Here is a 21,109-nt window from a genome sequence, read left to right as displayed (position 1 = left end):
TTTTTTTTTTTACAAAGCACTGGGCTGAGTTTGAGGTTTAGGAGAGCTTGTACTGCCTCAGGCGGCAGAAGGGGAGAGAAACGTTTTCTCATGCATGTTTGAAGCTCTACTCACCTCTGCAAGTTCCTCGCAATAAGGAGCACATTCAAGGAAAATGTGAAACTTTGAAAGCAAATTCCATCAAATTTAAATTCCATCAACCAAAAACTGGAAACTTTTATCAGGAGCAGAAAAATCTAACCATGTATTTGTTTTCTAGCAGTTTTACCCCATGCAACTGAATGAGGGGGAAACAAAAAAAAAAGAAAAAGAAAAAGAACTTGCCTCTCCAAGCAAATGGACCTCATGTTTATCCACTTGTCCATCATCTGAGCAGCGCGCGGCCTCGGGGATCCAGAGAGACTTTGAGATGCCCCCCAAAAACTAACGGCGCTGCGTCTGAAGCCTGTGAGTGCAGCGTGTTTGGATGAGGTCCGTCTAGATCTGAGATAACTCGTCCGAATCAAAAGCTCTTTCTTCTAATGCTGAGTCTCAGTGTGTTCACACTGCAGCTGGATGGGGAGGAAGAATAACACATCTTCTGCCACGACCCTTGAACAAATTTTGCTGTTATGCTTTTGTTTCTGTTGTTTAGGAAACTTTAACTTTCTTCGCTCGAATAAGAAACAAACAAAAACAGCGGACTAAGCAAACTTAAAATTTCACTTCAGGCTGGAATTAATATGATCCTCATATTAATGTTTTGCTAATTCAGTCTGTGTGTTCAGAGTCATTTATTATGACAGATCAAGAGTTTAAGTGTTTGAACTGCAGCTACTCTTGAAATGTATTGTTTTTCCTTTATTCTGCCTTATCTTAACAACAGCAGCTTCAACCAGGTGTGTTTTTTTTATAATAGTGGGTTATTAACAGCATACATCATAAAACCATAATTTTTAAACATCATCATAAAAAAAATTACGTCAGTTTAACTTTAAATACATCCTTCTTTTCATTAACTTTTTATATATTTTGCCATTTTTAAATGTTCTAGTACTTATTGAAAATTTTAAACTGGGATATCTTCTTACTTTTTATTTATTTTTTAAGGAGAAAGAAATGATCTATTTTATGTTATTATATAATAATAATAATAATAATAATAATAATAATAATAATAATAATAATAATAATAATAATAATAATAATAATAATAATAATAATAATAATAATAATAATAATAATAATAATAATAAAAGCTTGACTCTAACCTAAGTATTTAATTATTATTTGACAGACAATTCCTTAAGAAAAGACGCATCATAATTTTGTCGTTCAGATAATTAAGACATTAACAGGTGATTTTTTTAAATTATTATTATAATTATTATTATTATTATTATTTTACATATCATCGCCTGCTAGAGAAACAATTTGGTGGTTTATTTTCAATTATTTAAATTGTATATTTTTTGTATCTTTTGTTTCTTTTATCACATATTAGAAAAAAATTAAAACCTTAAACAAACATGACCAAATCTTAACCAGCGATAAATCGTCAAAAAGTGAAACAAGCAAAACTGTGTTCAGTGGTTATGAGGGTTTGATTGTTGTAATTACAACAAAGAAATGTATTTAAAAAAAACAAAAAACAATCAATGTCATATTTGAATGAATCGTTAATAAAACAAATAAATTGTCTAGATAAATGGCCAGTCCTTTAACGGTGTCCTGTATATTTTGAGAGATGCCTGGCCGAACTGAACTTTATTTGTGTTTTAATTTGAATCTTCGGTGTTTTTCCGACGAAGGCCCCGGCGCGGCTTTCTACAACATGAATATGAGCTGAATCATTTTACAGCCGCCTAAAACATTTCATTTTGATAGGAAAAATCGGATAAAATAAAAAACCTTGCTCTTTGTGCAAATATGGAGTTGAAGGAATTAGAAAGACAAGCGAAAAGATGAAATGAAGGAAAATAAACGGCCGTGGCTGCGGTGTGACCCGTTTGATCTGACATGGCTCCAAAAAACATGTATGATATTAATGAGATGGTTAAAACCGCCCGTGATTACATTTTTGGCGGATTATATCAGACTACCGGACACACACACACACACACACACACACACACACACACACACACACACCTATCTCACACATCAACCCTTCAGTGGACGTTTCACGGGTCTTTGTTTCTGATCTGTTTAATCCCACCCACTTGACTTGAACACAGAAGAGAGAGAGAGAAAAAAAAACGTGAAAATCCCTCACTGTGCCCAGGCCGCCAGCGCCCAGTCGCTGTTGTCTCAACTGCCTACTGGACGAGAACCATGGAGACGGAGAGCTGTTTGCCTTTCTCCGCCCAGAGCGGCGGGAGGACACCGGCCAACTCTCCGGGACTCGAGCGCGGCGGCGGAGGCAGTGGTTCCGGCTCCGGCTCCTTTCTCCCCTGCGACGAGCTGCAGAAACCCTCCCATCATCCTGCTGCCCATCCCGCTGTGGCGTCGCTTCCTCACCGTCTCGGCCTGCGTGGGGACCTGTACGCAGCCGCCTCCATGGGCAGGTTTGGAGATGCTGCGGACTTTACGCACGGCCGCGTCTCCTCTGCGGCCGCGTCTCCTCCCAAACATGGCAAGTTTCTGGACAGTTTAAATCCGGAGCACAAAGCGCTGATAAGCGACAAAGCGGCGTTTTATGAAAGCAGCTCAGACGGTGAGTTAAAAGCAAACATAAGCGTAATAATCATAAAGAGAGGGTGGTAATTGCACGATTGGCGACTTATTTTACTAAATTTTCTCAGGACGCGTTTAAGCATCACACCGAAATGTGGTTGGATGTGGAGAGGATGGCGAGTGGAAAACATTTACAAATATTGCATCAAATTTGTAATTAAAAGTTACGTTTCTGTCTCTCGTGCAACTAATGCTTTTGTTTCATGTTGGATTCATGAGCGTAATTGAATCAAACATTCAGGTTTATGGTTCAGTAAGTCGCCGCTTCCCATTCACCAGCGTCTTTGTCACAATTTTCCTGTTTAAAAAAATAAAACAGATCACAGAACGGTGCTCAACTGCATCAAAATATAATGTTAAATGCTTTTTGTTAAATCGAAGCTTGTGCACATGTTCCATTTCGCTTTGTTTATTAGTTCTGGTGGGTTTTGCAAAGCAGTAGAGGAAATCTTCGTTGATAAAATCGTTGTAAAATCTGGATCCGGAATAATACAACAAAGGTTGTGCTTTTGCTCAAGACAAAAACATAGATTTCTATAATATTTCAGGTGATGATCAAGGAGCTGTGAGAATAAACTCTAATATTTCAGTTAGATCCTGTTTGGTTTAGGAGGCTGCTGGCCTTCCAAGTGTTTGTGACCTCTTGGGAAACTCTCTTACTTTGTTCACCGAAATAATTTGTTCCTAAACTATTGTTAAAAAAAATGCTTCTTTTTGGACTTGCTTAGATTGTCTCCGGTGTAAATGCTGCTAAATATCCTATTTAAAATCTTTTTAAATAGGATATTTAAAAAGATTTGTTTCGTTAATCTTTAAATTATGTATTGTAATGGCTTTTTATTTTATTTTAGGACAGCAATCATTTTTAGTTTGCGTGTTATTTAAATTTTTTATTTTTCCATCTGCCTGTCTAGATTGTTGTAGGCAGCTGTATTCCTTTTTATTTTCAGTAACACACAATAAAATAAAAACTACCCAAGTAAGTTTGTTTATTTTATAATTTCTACTGAATGTTTCAATGAGAAATACACTTTTTTGATCTTATTCCACACTGACACTTGTAAATGTAATAAAACAGTTACGCTTAATAATAATTTAAAACATTTGTATGTAAAATCAATTGATTTTGTGTAAAAATACACAAAACCTCAGAGTCTTTATATAGGATTTATTTTAAATATGAAAAGTTCCTTCAGTTACTTTAAAAGTTGCAAGAACTATGCCCCAAAAACCTGATCACATTAAATGTAGATGGAGAGGTCGACTTCTTCAGTCCTGATGGATCCCATGGCATCCCCCTGCTAACAGCTCGATACGCCTTGCTTTTGCTTTTGGAGATACTCCCTCTGCGCCGTACGTTCTATATGATATGCATCTTCAGTTTCGCCCACGGAGGCCGAGCGGATGTGAGTTCTTGACAGGCTAAAAGCTGCTCAATGCCCTGCGGCCCATGTTTGCGGCTGAGAACATTTTCAGTTTGCGGCGTAAGGTTGGATCTAATGGACATGAGGAAATTAATGTTGCAGTCCGCAGCATTTTGCGTTTGGCCTTACATTATATTAGGAGAAAAGCAAAGTAGGGGAGTCAGCATGCCCCCAGTGAGTGGGTGTTTGCAAATAGATGGAGTAGTTCACTTCTGGACTGAAGGGTTAAACGTAATGAAAACAGACAACAACATCCAAACACTGCAGGAGGGGAGCTACCCTGTTCTTGCTCTGACAACAGGAAGCAAAATTAAGCTTTCACATTTCCTACATGACCCAACAAGGAGGGAAAAAAAGCACTTCGTTAATTCATGAGTTCTTTATAATTATACATGTATGTAAAGTAAAAGTTATGTTTCTGTTTTTCCTGTAACAGTCACACGTCCTTTTCAGTTCTCTCACCTTCAACTGAGATGCTGCTCTTCAATTGAATTCAAGCCCAGCGGCCTGTTTACCGCCTAAATATAGTTTGTCTGCTCTGATCAAATTAAATCAGAATTAGCGTTGCTTGTGTTTCTAAGTTTTCCTCGGGAGTCTCAGACTGATTATTTTGGCTGTTTGAATTCGTAAACCAAAGTGAGAAACAAGCAAACATCAGCAGCTCTCATTTAAACCATATGAAGAAGCTGTTCTAAATGATTTTTGGCTTAGTGGTGTCAACTTTTTAAAGAGTTTATAAGAAAGATGTGCTGAAAACATTGTAAGTTCCCATGGTAAACTTGAAAGTTAAAACCACATTAAGGTGAAACAGCTAAAAAAAATAATATTTCGTCGGAGAGTGAAAATTGTTGCATTTATTGGCTCGTATTAGTTAAAAAAATATTCTCAGACTCACAGAGTTTATAAAATATTCACAACAAATAAAAAAACAGTTTAAGGCCATCGTGAATAAGAGTGAACACATTTCTCAATTAAAGGATTAACAGACAAATTATTACATTTCAAAATGTAGCCTTATAAGCATTTAGTGACAACAACACTAAATGCTGTTTAACTTCGTGTTGTCTTCATCTGTCGGGTTTAACATTGAGCTTGCTGACTTGAAGTGTAAAGGTCACCGATAAACTTTCTGCTCCACATGTTTGTAAAATAAACTTTAATTTGGTTATGGCAGTTAAAATAATCTTTCAACTTTTAAGATTGAGCTTGGCTTCAAAATGTTCAGGAGGGCAAGAAGTTGACTGAAGGCCAAATTAAACACTTAAACATTGAGCTGCAGTCCAACTTGAGTCAAAGTCTTTCAAAAGTTTTACTGAAGTAAGCCTGGCACCCAAACACAAACCTAGTTCAATGAAGTTCCTGAAAGAGAACTTCAGTGACTCAGCTTTTCCTCTGTGTGCTCCTCAGTCAGAGAGAAAGGCGCTCTAAAAGCCATGGTCTACCCTGGGATCGGCCCAGACTGCTGCGGCAAGCTGAAGGAGCAGAGCGGCGGCCTGCAGGGCGACTCCATCGCCGACTCCATAGACTTATCAGGGAAAAGCAAGAAGCGGCGCAACCGGACCACCTTCAGCACCTTCCAGCTGGAGGAGCTGGAGAAAGTGTTTCAGAAGACGCACTACCCCGATGTGTACGCCCGGGAGCAGCTGGCGCTGAGGACGGAGCTCACCGAGGCCCGGGTTCAGGTGTGTGCGTCACACCTTTAACCTTGGGTTTAAGAACTTAATAGGAATTACAATTATGCATCCTAAAGCTGTGCTGGTTTTGACTAACATCTTTTAATATTACAGTCAGTGCCTTTAGAAGTGCCTTAAATATTTTTCACATTTTGACAGGCTACAATCATAAACTTTAATGAGTTTTTTTTGTTTTTGTTTGGCGTGGCTTCATTTTTTTTTTATTGGTAAATAATATTTTGAAAAGCGTAGCAAGTATTTATTTAGCCAAATTTATTCTCTAATGAAATTCAGTGCAACCAAATGCCTCTGCTAGTTGCCTAATTTGTAAATTGAGCCAATTTTTGATCAACAACATGACTGTCCACCTAAACTGACCGGCCTGCATTAATCAGTGATCCTCAAGGTCCGTGGTACCTATGAAGGAACTGCAAAGATCCCGAGCTCAGCTGGGAAAATCTGTAGATTGAGCAACAATTTGTGTGTCTAGTAAGAAAAAGTTGTTGCTGAAAAAGCCAAAATAAAACTGATTTGCAGTTTGGCACGAGAAATGCAGAAAAAGCAAACATGTGGTGTGGCTGAAGAAACTTTGATCAGATTAAGTTAAAAATAATTATTTTGGTCCATGTGCAAAGAGCAATGTGTGGCAGAAACCCAACACTAACAGAATCTACATTGTGAAACATGGTGGAGGCATCATCATGCTGTTGGAAAGCTTTTTTTTCTTTTGGTGCATAAAGGGAAGCTTGTCAGAGTTCACTGGAAGATAAATAAAGTTAAATGTAAAATTCAAAATGCTATGATGTAGATAACAAATCGATAATGAAACACGGCAGTGTTTCTTCACCTTGGACAAGAAAGATGTGTCCAGATGTAAATCCAATGAGGAATTTTGGGCAAAACATGGAAAACTTAGTACTTCATTTTAACTGTTAAATAAAATAAAAATCCACTTCCCAATTAAACGCACCATTGTGTTAGTTTGTCTCATGAAATCCACATAAAATCCAGTTAAGTTTGTGGTTGTAACTTTACGACACGCTCACGTAGTACGGATATTTCTGCAAGGCACTTTATTTATTGTTTTTCTCTTTGATTCAAAGGTGTGGTTCCAAAACCGTCGAGCCAAATGGAGGAAACGGGAACGCTACGGGAAGATGCAGGATGTCCGCAACCACTTTGCAGCGTCTTACGATATTTCTCTTCTCCCTCGTCACGATGCGTATCAGGTGAGTTACTCCAAAATCCGACAAGTTACTCCACAGGAAATCTGACTTGTTTCCAATCATGCTTTCAGAGCACTTTACTCTATAAGAAGGATTTACACTTTTCCTTTCCATCAAGTTTCCCATCCTAAATCTGTCATCATCCAGATGCAGGGCAACCTGTGGCCAGGCACCGCTTCAGCTACGGGGGGCAGTTCAGGTGCCGCCTGTGTCCTAGGAGCCGACTCCATCCCATCGTCCTGCATGAGTCCATATCCTCACCCCCACAGCAACTTGCAGGGCTTCATGAGCATGCCTGCCTCCCCCAGCCACCCACACCACCACCACCACCCGCCTCACCACCATGCCATCAACGGCCTCTACTCCCTCCACAGCTTCCCGGGAGGCCTCGGCCCGCCTGCCATCGAGGGGCCAGAGGGCGACTACAAACCAACGGGTTTGGTGGCGCTGCGAATGAAAGCCAAAGAGCCGGGCAGCATCATCTCCTGGCCCACATGACCACCAGTGGTCCCCTTAACACACTGACTGACCCAAAGCACACACAGCCACAGAAACACACACCGCCCGCATGTTTCACTCATGCCGTTTTCACAGAACACCGTTGGAAAAGTGATGGAAATTCGGAAACGCAGATGCCTGTTTTGTCACCAGTTTCAGTTTCTTGTTACAGTAATGGGATAAAAGAAGAAGAAGAAGTTATTTAAGCATGTAAAAAAACCTGTAAGTATCATATTAATCAGTGATGATCAGAAATAAAGTCCTCCATTTACATGTGCCGTCTGGCAGGATGCAATTTTTGGTTTGAGACGAGACAAAAACCGAATCGGCTGGAATCGGCTCAGCCTTGACGCGGGAGAAATGTGGGAGAAATGTGGTTGTGAGACAGAAATGCTTTACAGGGCGAGTTTACCATAAAACGTGGATTTCTGCTCTGCGGGACGTTATTGCTCTGGTGCACACTGTGACTTAGTTTATTAGAGCAAAACGAAAGCCAGCAACTACATGACACCATTGGTAATGAATCTTCACTCGTGGCTGCTCATGCATGTATGCAGCTATTTGTCTTGTTTTTAACACAACTAATTATTGTGGCAATCTGAGTTATAGTTTTATAGAGAAAGTTTAATTTGGCACGTTTCTCCTGCAACCAAACCATATACTTCTTCGTTTTTTTCCCTTCATCTTTCAGAGGAAAAACAGACCATCTCATGTGACATATTTTGCATTGGAATATCTCCTTTTTTGTTCTCTGTCCTAAACATTTCACTTTGCTGCTAAGTAAACATGGCATTGTATTGTACCATCCCATCTGGCTTAAATTGCTAAATACCAACATATTTGTGTCAGATGGGCAAACATGTCAGTCTTTTTGAGGACTGAGAGCACAAGCTGAGCTGTGGAAGGAAAATATATATATATATATTTCACTGGTGGACTAAAGTCCTCTAAGGAATGGAGATGGCTAAGAGGAATACTGGGTTTATTCTTTGCCTGCCTCACTGCGACTAGAATGCTCAGGGCAGATTATCTGATATTCCCTCGGTCCGTGTGCCAGGTCTCGTTCAGGCTCTGTAGCATGTGGTTCCAATTGAAGAATGCACAAAGCCGTCAGAAACACTTTCCACACCCACAGCCTCGAATTCCAGCCAGGCCGTAGGAGACGACTGCTAGTGCGCAGTGACATGGCGCTCTGCCACTGCGTCCCAGGATAAGTGAAGATAAGAAGAGAAGGGACCACAGAGATGGCCGTGTTCTGGAGAGATGAAGAAATAGAGAATGATGATATTTTTTTAATTACATATATTCTTGAGCAACAAGAATATTGTCAATGGTCTTTAGGATTAGTCAAAAATGACTTAAGCGTGATGAATAAATGCTGCAAGGCAGGATGAAAGTAGGACCTCTACTCCTTCAGTTGAAATTCTTACAATAATATTTTAATTTTCTTTCAACTTTTTCACATATTGTCATGCAACAACTACAAACTTCATTGGGTGTTATTGGTATTTGATATGACAGACAAACAAAGGATCTTTTACAGAGTACCGTGTTAAAAGTGATGTGGATATGTATTCATCCCTCTGAGTCAACACACTGAAGAACCATATTTTACTGCAAAGGTAAGGTAAGTTTATTTGCATGGCACATTTCAGCAACAAGACAATTAAAAGTGCTTCACATGATAAAACATCAAACAAACAAACTTTACATTGGAGTGAAAAGTTCAAGTGAATTGATGAAAAGAGAAAAATTAATGATGTTACAGTTAATATTAGTCAAAAACAACTCTAAAAAAAAAAGGGGGGTGAGGGGGGTTCAACCTCGATTTAAAAGGAAGTTTGCTAAAGATTAGAGGAGCATATAAACTGAATGCTGCTTCTCTGTGTTTGGTTCTGGTTCTGGGAAAGCAGAGGAGACTGAAACCAGAAGACCTGATTGGTCGAGACCAGAACCAGAAGACCCGATTGGTCTGGAGGGTTGCTATAACAACAACAACAACATGTCTATAATTTACTCTTAAGTTATTCTGTGATTTTAAAACTTACTACAGTATTTTAAAGTCTGTTATCTGAGGTACAGGGAACCAGTGTAAGAACTTTAGAACTGGAGTGATGTTCTCCATTTCCCTGTTTTTATTGAGAACTGGACCGGCATCGTGCAGTAAGGTCTACCTTTACCTTTACCAGCTTTCCACATCTAGACACTGAACGTTTTGCTCATTCTTCTTTGAATAACAGCTGAAGCTCAGTCAACATTAGTCTCAGATTCTGAAGAGGATTTGAGTGTGGACTTTGACTAGGCCATTCTAACATAGGTTTTGATCTGAACCATTTTGTGGTAGCTTTAGGGTCATTGTGCTGCTGGAAGTTGAACCTTCATCCCAGTCTCAAGTCTTTAGTTGACTCCAGCAGGGTATTTTCTAATATTTCAATTTATTTATCTCCATTCAGTATCTAATTAACTTTGCTAATCTTCCACATCTCTGTTCCAAGAAACGCGTCCCCACAGCATGATGCTACCCTCACCATGGAGGAATGTGTTTAGGGTGGTGTGAAGTGTTAGTTTTCATTACAGAAGTTTAATTTTAGCCTTGTTTTCTCACAGCTTTCTTTCAGTAATTTCTTCTTGTCACACTTTCATAAAGATTAGATTTGTGGAGTGCCATACTAGTAGTTGGTTTCTGCATAAATTATTCTACTTGAGGTGTATAATAATCGTCTTAGAGTTACAAATGTATCACATTTGGCTATATTCTGAGATTAATTCTGACTTTTGAAAGTATTTGGTTGCTCTTGATTTTATCCAGCTGATCAGAGTAAAAATGCACACAATTTCTGAAACCTTTAAAAAACTGATTAAAATATAGTATTATCTATTTTAGTTTGTTTTTACATATTACTTTTCTTCTGAAATACTTACTCCCCTAAACTTGCCCTTATAGCTACTGGCACAAAGGAGTTTACTCGAAGTAAAAAAAAAAAACAATCCACCGCACTTCATGTCGAAGAGCTACAGCAAAGCGTGGCATGTTTTGGTCCCCAGGTTACCATAACAACACTTAGACACTATTTACATACCAAATTGTTGCTTGGGAATGATGATGCCAAGAATAAAAAGCATTTTGTGTTCTACTTTGGCAAATATAAACACATCGGGTTTGATAAACTCTACTGGGACATTAACTGGAACTATGGACTTTAGCCAGATGTGATTAACCTCAAGCTTTACTGCAACAGAAACTCCAACTAGATCTGACATGAAACAAATAGTGAACATGTGAAAAAGCACCTCATGTCCATTGAGTACGATGGGAGATCTGTGATGCTGCTGGTCCTCCAAAAATCCTTGTTTGAGCATTAATAATTCTTCAGTATAAAATAACATTTTAAAAAGTGAATGGATACTACAAAACGTCAAAATGCGTAAATATTGGCTGATTCGACAGGATAAGGAATCAAAATACGCAACCAGTTTAAAAATCTGCTGGTTGATCTGAAGACAAGAGAGAATATTGGAAATCCGATGGCTGGATGATCTGGAGAAATTGTGAAAAGACGAAGGATTGTCAATATGCCACTATGACCTTGTGAAAATGTGTAGGTGAACTCCCGTTTTATTAGTAATATGAGGCTGAACAAAGCATCAGCAGCTGCTTTGCAAATTGATATAACAATGTTAAATATTCAGTAACAGTTTAAGCTACTGTGATTAAAAAAATGCAATTCTTAAAAGGCACTTTAGGTGCCATTCATTATGAAGACTGGTGTAAATAGGCTTTGATCACATTTTATTACTTTGTTATTTCAGATGTAAATTGGATGTGGTCACAGACGTCTCAAAAACTTCCGTTAAACAGAAATTTATGCAGCAGAAATATTCATAACAAAAGTTTTTTGTCTATGAATAAAGACTGCTTGTCCTTAGGTTTATTGATTTCCTGGTAAAAACAATAAAAGTCTTCAAAAATATTGCTTAAATGCTGCCACCATGTGGTATCAGATCAAGTCGAGAAGAATTCAGTGATCATCAACGAAATGTGCTTATAAATTCTACAATTTTGACAAAGTCTTAACATCTGCATCACACAGTGCTGCAATGCACTGCAGGACTAAAACAAAAACACAGAACCAGGTTTCATCAGGCGCAAAGGAGGATTTTTCTGTTTCATTATATTCCATATTGTTTGCATGGACTGCTGCTGGATAAGAAGCCAAATCTTGTTTTGTAGACGTGTGTGCGCAACGTTTCGGATGAGTTACCACAGTCCAACCTCATTATTATTTGAATATTGAACATTTGAGACATGTTTAGAGTAAACACTTAGCTAAAAACCAGTTTCTTAAATTGCTAGTCAGTCAAATTGCACGATTCAGAAAATTAATAGCAGTTGAAAGAAATTGTTTTAGGTGAAAACTGTAATTTAACCATGAACATTAAGTTACTTCTTTGACTTACTTATTTGATCTTCAGTCATGTTGGGTGTAAAAGAATTTCAATAAAAGCTCAGCAAAGTCAGGAAGTAAAAGTACTGAGATTTGTTGACTGTTGTTGCAGGGATGGTTTTTGATCAAGCTGGGTATGGACACAGTCTTGAGGGAAAATTAGACTGCATTTGATCATAGTTCAAAACAAGCATTTCAATTTTCCATTCTATTACATCATATGTTGTTACAATTACATAAAAAAAAAATAATAATCTGTCTTGGAGTGTGATTTATTGAAGGGTTGATGGATGTTAGTTTTATTATTTTTAGTTGAGAATTTAAACATTATTTTAATTATTTTTGATAAATTACTAAAAGCAACTAAACAAGGTCAGAAATGCAACGTAGACCTACCTTGAGAAAATTCAGACTCTGCTGCTTAGCTCTAAAATACTTTGGGCCGACTTGGCTCTTGTCTGAAATTAATCTACTTGGGGAACCTCTGCCCTGCACATTTTAGATGCGTCTCTGTTCCAGAGCAAATGACTTCCTATGCAGACATCAAGTCTGTTAATCATTCACTTATTCAAATCAGGTGTGTGGCCGAAGGGAAACGCCTAAAACATGCAGGTGGGATTGAGAAACACTGACTTAATAGCTTTTACTTACAGAATTGAACTGCTAAAATACATTCACTTTTCTAAATGTATTTGGACGGCCCAAAACGTCGTTGATTGTGAATCTTATGACACATTATCATAGTGTAATAATTAAAGTGAAAGAAAAGCTAAATTATAGACTTGAGTTTGTTGTTTTACAGTCTTCGGTAACAGTAACCACCTTCAACTGTTTTCAAAACACAGCTATGGTAGACACGGCTTTATTTATAAGGGCTCCGCTAATGATTGACAGGCATTTTAAAAGTTTCTGCCCACTTTTCAGCCAATCACAACGAAGGGGCGGGATTTTAGGCTAATCTTAACAAAATGGCGACTGTTGTTGTTTTGCCGCAGGGTCACTGATTAAATCCGTTTATCGTTTCAGCTCATTTCTGCACCTGCAGTGCAGAAGTCGTGCTAAGATAAGGCCACGAACCGGAAGGATCGACTCCGCCCGGACTGAAATGAAAGGCAAAGAGCGGTCGCCGATTAAAAAACGGTCCCGGGCCTTGGAAGATATTCGAGACAGGGGAGGATGTCATCCGACCAGCAAGAAAATGGGGGCTCTGTCCGTTTCCAGCGGGAGTAATAATGGGAACAGCTCAACAAAAGGCGACGGCGGCTCTACGAGACGGAGTCTACTCGGTGAGAAAAGAGAAAGAGACTTCGACGGCCACGGCCGGACTGGAAATAACCACAGCTGTCAGTCCGCTGCGGGTAAAAACCACAGCCTGAGCCTGACGCTGGACTTAGCCTCGCCGAGGGGCGTCTCTTCGCGAGCGGAGCAGCGGATCCAGCCGCCCAGCGCGGAGAGTGAGTACAAAACACTGAAAATCAGCGACCTCGGCTCCCAGCTGAGCGACGAGGACATAGAGGACGGACTATTTCACGAATTCAAAAAGTTCGGCGACGTGAGCGTCAAGATGAGCCGCAGCAGCGACGGACGGATAGCGTTTGTGAATTTCAGAAAGCCGGAGGACGCCCGAGCCGCTAAGCACGCCAGGGGCCGGCTGGTGCTCTACGACCGGCCGCTGAAGATCGAGGCGGTCTACGTTAACCGGAGACGGAGCCGATCCCCGGTGGAGAGGGACCTGTACGTGGCGGCTCAGAGTCACAGACATCTGCAGAGACCCCTGTCACCCACCGGGCTTGGATACAGAGACTACAGGCTGCAGCAGCTGGCTCTGGGACAGTTGCCCCCGCCCCCACCGCCGCCCCTGCCCAGGGATTTGGAGCGGGACCGAGAGTTTGCTCTGTTTGAAGCCAGGGCGCGTCCCGCTTTCATTGCAGAGCGGGCAGCGTTCAGAGAAGAGGATTTTATCTCCCCTGAAGACGACCAAAGAGCCAACAGGACGTTGTTTCTGGGCAACCTGGACATATCTGTTACGGAGGCGGACCTGAGGAGGGCTTTTGACAGGTTTGGGGTCATCACGGAGGTGGACATAAAGAGACCCACAAGAGGACTAACCAGCACCTATGGATTTCTGAAATTTGAGAACCTTGACATGGCTCACCGTGCCAAGCTTAGTATGTCTGGCAAAATAGTGGGTCGCAACCCCATAAAGATAGGTTATGGCAAACCCATGCCCACCACTCGCTTGTGGGTGGGGGGACTTGGACCCTGGGTGCCTGTAACTGCTCTGGCCAGAGAGTTTGATCGCTTTGGGACAATAAGGACCATTGCCTATAGAAAAGGGGACACTTGGGCTTACATTCAGTATGAAAGTTTAGATGCTGCACAAGCAGCTTGGACACACATGAGGGGTTTTCCTCTGGGAGGACCAGAGAGACGGCTCAGGGTGGACTTTGCAGACTCTGAGCATCGCTACCCGCAGCAGTTCCTGCAGCCTCTCCCCTTAGCGCCGTTTGACATGGTGGCCGAGTCATTTGTTCACCGTGCCACGCCCGAACCTCTTCGGGTCAGAGACAGGACTCCTCCACCACTTCATTTCAGGGACAGAGAGCTCTTCCCTGGAGCCGACTGGCCCAACCCCGCCATCCGGGAACGGGTGCGGGCCTCGCCCTTTGAGCCTCTGGAACATTTGGAGCGGCGGACGAGGGAGCCTTGGTCTCTGGAACGAGAGCTGCAGGGACGAGAACCTGTACGCAAGCGGCGTGCCGTGGAGGAGGGACGCCATCTGGACCTCTCCCCTGACAGCACCGAGAGGACAGTAAGACGTAGACGAGCCTCCCCAGACGGGAGTCCCGGCAGCAGCAGCAGAGAGGGGGGGCGTTTCAGTGATTCAGAGCGCCCCATGCGAGGCGAGAGAGCCTCTCCAGTGAGAGAACGCCAAAGCAGCCTGGAGCAGGTTGCGACAGAACGCCGGCTCAAGGGCCAGGGTGTCTCTGATAAAGGACCTTCAGGTGGTGCGGGGGCAGCAGCTGGAGAACGCAAGCGTAAAGCAGTTGACGGTGGCAAAGGGCCGGCCAAGAGAGAACGCTCCGAAAGCAGCTCCAAGGGAGGTCAGCCGTCCAAGCTGGACGGCGCCAAACTCGGTCTGGCTTGGCAAGGCATGCTGCTCCTGAAAAACAGCAACTTCCCAGCCAACATGCACCTGCTGGAGGGCGACCACAGCGTGGCCAGCGACCTGCTGATGGACAGCGCGACGGGGAGGCAGGTGAGCGAGCTGAAGATCACGCAGCGTCTCCGCCTAGACCAGCCCAAGCTCGACGAAGTGTCCCGCCGCATCAAGGTGGCAGGTCCCGGCGGCTACGCCATCCTGCTGGCCGTTCCCGGTGCCACGGAGGAGTCGCTCTCGGACTCCGCGGCCTCGACCCAGCGGCCGCTCCGCAACCTGGTGTCCTACCTCAACCAAAAACAAGCAGCCGGAGTCATCAGCCTGCCCGTGGGGGGCAGCCGGGATAAAGACAACGCAGGGGTCCTTCATGCTTTCCCCCCCTGTGATTTCTCCCAGCAGTTCTTGGATTCGTCTGCCAAAGCTCTGGCAAAAAGCAAAGAGGACTATCTGGTCATGATCGTGGTTCGTGGCGCATCATAAAAAGTGACCGTACACTACATGAATGAAGCGGCGATTAGAGAAAAAAAAAAAATCTGCTGTATGTCAGTAATTATTGCATGCTGTGTGTTCTGCATCCTGGGGTACAGTAGTGTGCTTCTCCAGTGTTTGAATGTTGCCATATAACCCACTAAACGGACAAAAGGTGCCCTTCGATACAACTAAAAGATCTTTTTTTTTCTTTTTTTTTTTAAGTACATTTTAGTGGGTTTTTGAACCCGATCACAATCACAAACCCGCTGTACTATCAGCCTTGTGGGGTTAAATATCGGGGCTGTTATAGAAATTCAATCGGTTCAAATCCAGTTACATCTATGAGCCTTTAGGTCATTTTATCATTTGGTTCATTTATGGGTTTAAATGGTTACCCATCCAGTTATAAGCATAATAAATGTTGGACATTCAATTATTTTATACGATAACACCACCATTACAGTTAATCTACCGATTTAAAACGATATTAGTTCAATTTATTTGAAAATGTCCTAAAACCGTCATGTCCATCTCTAGGCTGCTGTGCTTGACGTCATCGGTCTGTACTGGTGGTGTTATTACAACAACTTTCCTCCCTGGTTGTGTGAACATTCATGACCTACAGTACAGTAACATGTTGCAGTTTAAAATTGAGCTTTTCAAGTGTTGAAAAGAAGCTGAGCATAATTCCCCCCCCCACCTCTATTTCAAGACAGAAAAAAAAAAGGGAAAGTCAATTGGTAATGTCGACGTTTAAAACAAATCGCACAGCTCTCCTGCAGTTGATCACATTCCTGTTAAATGTACTACCTGAAATATTTATGTTGCTTCTACTGAAGTCGTTCGATACGTCTTGGAGTGTGATTTACTGAAGCAGTGTTGTGCAGGGTGTTTTAAAGTCGAATAAAATGTTTTGTCTGGTGCAAAGGTGGAGGACAATGTGAAGGTCGACAATAATACAGGTCAAACATTTCACTGTATGGAGTCTCATTCGTGCTTTTTCTTCGAGGTTATTGTTCCAACATTAGAGGATCTGTTTTAAAGGCGTATGCTTAAAGTTTTTTGTGAAGTGAGGCTTCTATTCGCCACAGAAAGAGGCCACATCGCTTTAAGTTTGAAGAAAAGTAAAAATGTTCCCTAAATCTGTGAAAGTCTTAACAAGTTGGATGGGCTCGCCGTTTTAACTGACTTAGCCGTCCAAAACAACCCAAACTTGAAATGTTCATATTTGTGGGCTGAATTATATCGGCAGGTTTAAAACCCTCTAAACTTTCACAGGGGGGCTTTGATCAGATTTTTTTCCTTCTTTTCTCAGTCAATTTTTGTCTGTGCTACTGCGGTAAGGGTGTGCTGGCTGGTTGGCTCTATTGGTCCACCAGGATTACATTTGCCATCTTTGACACTTCTCTGCTCATCCCGGCATTCATGCAAAACGTTAGCACTTCCAGTTAGACGCACTCAAAATTTATACCTGCTAGAGGTACAAATAATTTAATGTTTTACTTTTTTTTCTTTTTTTTTTTTTTCTTAAAATAGGATTCAACAGATACAAACATGTTCAGTTTGAGTTATTTTAAATAGGTAAAATCAGCTAAAACATCGAGTCTTTTGGTCTGTGCTAGCCTTTCATGATGCTTAGGATTTTTTTTTTTAATTTTTAATCTCACTGTGATGTCACATTGCAAACTATTATTGGCGAAGGAGCCTCACTTCAAAAATATTGAACTATTCCTTTAAGATTCATCAATAGGAACACCAAATTTCTACAATATCTGTGAATTTCAGTGTCTCCCATTGGTCAAATAATAGTTGAATGCATTTTTATTCTTTTATGGATATCATAGAAACCAGCCCACACCTGCTACTAACAGAAAATACTGAACTTTTCTTGTGTTTTTAATGTGTTATCCTTTTGTGCATCCTTGTTTTGCTCGGAGAGGATCTAGCATTGCAATATATATATAAAAACTGAAGTACTTATGGACAAAAAAAGTTACATTTTTGTGTTTATAGTTTTATTTATTTCCTTGAACCGGTGACCCTCCCCTTTTTATAGTAATAATTAACCCAGTAAGTGGATGGTACAAACTAATAAACCTGCTATCAGTACAGCTACTTGGTTTTAGCAGTGGTTCAACAGTTAATGTGGAGTTTAATTTTAGAAGTATAAAATTACAATAACTCATGCCTGCCAATATGTTTTTATTTTTCTTAGATCTTCTTACCACAGTATTGTTTAGACAATTTTTTTGTTGTTGTTTTTTTGTATTTAGTCATGCAGTAGCGACTTGCTAGGAATTTTCAGATTTTTATTTTTTTTGTGTGTGTGTAATGAAAACATTCATGTTCGCTTGTACACTTGGACATCACACCCACTGAAACTTCGGACTCTGGAAGACGCAGAGCTGCAAAAACCTCTGTGGAGAGAGAGGGGGGGAGAAAAAAGGCACCGTTGTATGTGTGAGTCCTCGCTGACGAGGAAGCTCTTTAAGTTGTGTAAGTCCATCCCGCACCTGTGATGACTTCTGTTTTTAAGTGGGGGAAAAATTGAGCAATGTACGCTTTGATGTCATGGGGGAAAAAGGAAAATCCGTAGTGCCCATGCGAAGCTGTTCACGTAACTGCGAGTGCATTTGGGCGCCTGATGTGACCGATTGTCAATAAATTGTTCATGTGAAGGGAAAGTGTTTCTTCGATGGAAGTGAATTGACGAGAACGAGCTGCGGTGCCTTGTTGTGTTTCCGAGGAGTTTTGTTCACTTGAAAATGTTTGTTTTCTGCTCGTGAGACGATTCGCAAGTCGTTTAGCTCCAGAGAGGAGAGACCAGAGTTCCCCCCCCCTCCCCTCCCAGAGGATCGCTGTTTGTTTAAACGAGGCCGGTTCTGGTTGTAACTTACTCCCGCAACTGTTCCTATTGACACGCAAAAAAAAAAAAACACCTGATCAGGACGGATGGAGCCGCAGCCGCCAGCACTTGTTTGAACCCGGCCTGCAGAAGCAGCTTCGGCATCACCGTGAAGGTCTCCCCGTGCATTCGGTTCTGGTTCTGAACAGAAGGCAGGAGAATTGAGATTGTGACAACTCTGAAATTCGCAGAGCATCGACAGATCACTCGGTCTCCCTGCGGAGATTTGGGTCCGATTCGTCTTTATCGCACTTTGCCCAGTTTTACTCAGATTTCCCCCGCTCGTCAGGAAAGACGATTGGCTCAAACGTCAGCTAGGAATGCTGCCGCTGGCCTCTCCTCTCCTCCCCGGAGGAGCCGTGTTGAACCGGTACCACATCATCATCTGAGGTCAGCCGCAGCACCGGGGATGAAGCACGCACGCCTTCGCTGGAAGGAGCAGAGGATACCATTCACTGAAGTTCCGGGATCACTCTTTCCATGTCAAAAGCTTAAGTCCACACTCAGCTACCATCCATTTTAGCTGAATTAGAGTTAAAAAAAAAAAAAAAAAAACCTGTTCAGTGATTCTGTGCCGAGGACGACCCACTCCCCCTTGAGAAACATTGCCACCATGAGGACCACGGAGCGCCTGCCTTTCCTCTCCTCCTCCGGGTCTGTTAGCTGGCAGCCAGGACAGAGCAGGTATCACTGAGCGGCTGCTGCACAGAAACAGCAGCATGGTGAGTAAGAGCAAGGCCTGCCTGCCATGGCTGTGTCGGTGGCTTATAGGCAGCAGGGGGTGAGTATTACAGTGTAACACCACATTCTCAAGAAACATCATACAAGTTTCTGTTTTGATCTGAAAATATTCAAGTTATCCACTTCTTTCCTCTTCACTTGAACTTCTGCTTAGCAAAAAAAAAAAAAAAATTAACTGGGAGATCAGAGCCTTCAAAGCTGAAGCATTCCCAAAGAAGGAAATTAAACTAGACAAGATGAGGAATTAATTAATGTATTTTTTTTTTTTTTTGGAAGCGATGCTGGTTTCTTGTTTTCGCCTCACACAGATGCTTCAGCTGTCCTGGTTTCTCGAGCTTCTTGCTTCAAGTAAAACGACAACAAAAAAAAAATGTTCTAAGTTGTAAAAAGAGCCAAGTAGCCATAAAAGTAATCAAATGCAGAAAATATATTTTAAGTCCCTTTTTACATGGCAAATCAAATAATCATGATATTTTAGTCATCATTTTTATAGCCATTTTCTCTTTTTACAACAGATTTATTTATTTATTTTATTGAAAGCAGGAAGCTTGATGTATGACCTAAATTAGACAAGATTTTAATTTGGCAAATTTTGCTTTTAAGTTTGGTTTTTGTATAACAAATAATGCAAACTTAGTTGTTTTTTGTAGACACAATGTATAAAAAGTAGTATTGAGTCTCTATGAAACATGGACATTAATTAATAAACATTAGAAACAGGAACAGATGTTTATATGCTGAAGTTAGCAAGACAGCTATTTCTCTTCATTTTAGGTCAAACATAACAAATCCACGTTCTACAAACAAGAGAAAGATGATGCTGTTTCACTGAACATACGCCTGCTAGTCAGTGTGTTTTTTTTTATTATTATTATTATTATTATTATTATTATTAACTGAGCTTGTAATTTCTTATATTCTAAATTATATAATGAAATAAAACTAGGAGAGGATTGAGATGTAATCTCTGAATTAGTTTTTTTAGAGATCAAACTGCAGCTGCCTTTTATCTTCCAAGTCCAACTAAATATAACAAACTGGCAAAAAAATGAATGCATACACTGCAAAAACACAAAATCTTATTAAAATTATTTTTGTCTAGTTTCTTCTACAAATATCTTATTACAATTGAAATGAAAGAAAACCGACTCATGCAACTTTTCAGTGAGATGTAGATTATTTTAAGTAAATAATTCCTTAATATTGATGAAAAAGTTCTAGTTCCCTTAGACTATTTCACTTATAACAAGACATTTTTCCCATATTATAAGTGAAAAAATCTCCCAGTGGAACAAGTATTTTTTCATCATATTAAGCAAACATTTACTTAAAACAAGCTTCCATATCTTGCTAGAAAGCTACTTGTAAGTTAGTTTTGTCGTATTTCAAGTGTAATAAAATATTTTGCACTAGAAACTAGACCAAAAATGTTGTTTTTTGTAGTGTAAATAAATAACCAGCAAACAGGCGTGAGCTAATTTTAAATTTGAAAGGTGTTTTCCATTCATTGCCCAGCAAATAAACAAGTCAGTGGTGAGAAAAGCTGTGTAAGAAGTTTTGGTATGAACTTGGATATGGTGCAATATCATTGCCATAATGCTTCACAACAAATCAGATTGGATTGACTACGTTTCATTTAGGTTATCGTTTTACCTTTAAGACGTTACACATTAGTGTGATTAAAAATATTGAAGAAGTCGAGACATACCAACAGAATTGGTGATTAGACGACCCTTATTGATCCTGGCAAGCTGTTAGTGATTTTGACCTTTGATGATTGATGGATATAAGCAGTAACATCCCCTCCTCTGCAACCCTGCAGGCATTGATATAGAAAATGGATGGAACCTT

General features: G+C 40.8%; 2 protein-coding genes across 2 annotated transcripts in view; both read left to right on the top strand.

Annotated features, from left to right (window-relative positions):
* alx3 (ALX homeobox 3) overlaps window positions 1-7,809 on the top strand; it is a 38,779-nt gene extending 30,970 nt beyond the window's left edge. The window contains exons 4-7 of the mRNA XM_008413279.2: window positions 2,264-2,695; window positions 5,547-5,821; window positions 6,916-7,041; window positions 7,186-7,809. Coding sequence (XP_008411501.1) covers window positions 2,314-2,695; window positions 5,547-5,821; window positions 6,916-7,041; window positions 7,186-7,536 — 1,134 coding nt within the window. The 5' untranslated portion in view covers window positions 2,264-2,313 and the 3' untranslated portion in view covers window positions 7,537-7,809. The remainder of the gene's footprint in view (window positions 1-2,263; window positions 2,696-5,546; window positions 5,822-6,915; window positions 7,042-7,185) is intronic.
* A 1,763-nt stretch (window positions 7,810-9,572) lies between these two features.
* rbm15 (RNA binding motif protein 15) lies at window positions 9,573-19,052 on the top strand. The gene is made up of 2 exons (XM_017305887.1): window positions 9,573-9,699; window positions 13,008-19,052. Exon 2 carries the CDS (start codon window positions 13,087-13,089, stop codon window positions 15,619-15,621), a length of 2,535 nt encoding a protein of 844 aa, XP_017161376.1. The 5' UTR covers window positions 9,573-9,699; window positions 13,008-13,086; the 3' UTR covers window positions 15,622-19,052.
* Window positions 19,053-21,109: the final 2,057 nt, after the last annotated feature.

This window comes from Poecilia reticulata, linkage group LG7 (assembly GCF_000633615.1).
Source record: "Poecilia reticulata strain Guanapo linkage group LG7, Guppy_female_1.0+MT, whole genome shotgun sequence".
NCBI lineage: Eukaryota > Metazoa > Chordata > Actinopteri > Cyprinodontiformes > Poeciliidae > Poecilia > Poecilia reticulata.
This window is presented reverse-complemented; position numbering and strand designations above follow the sequence as displayed.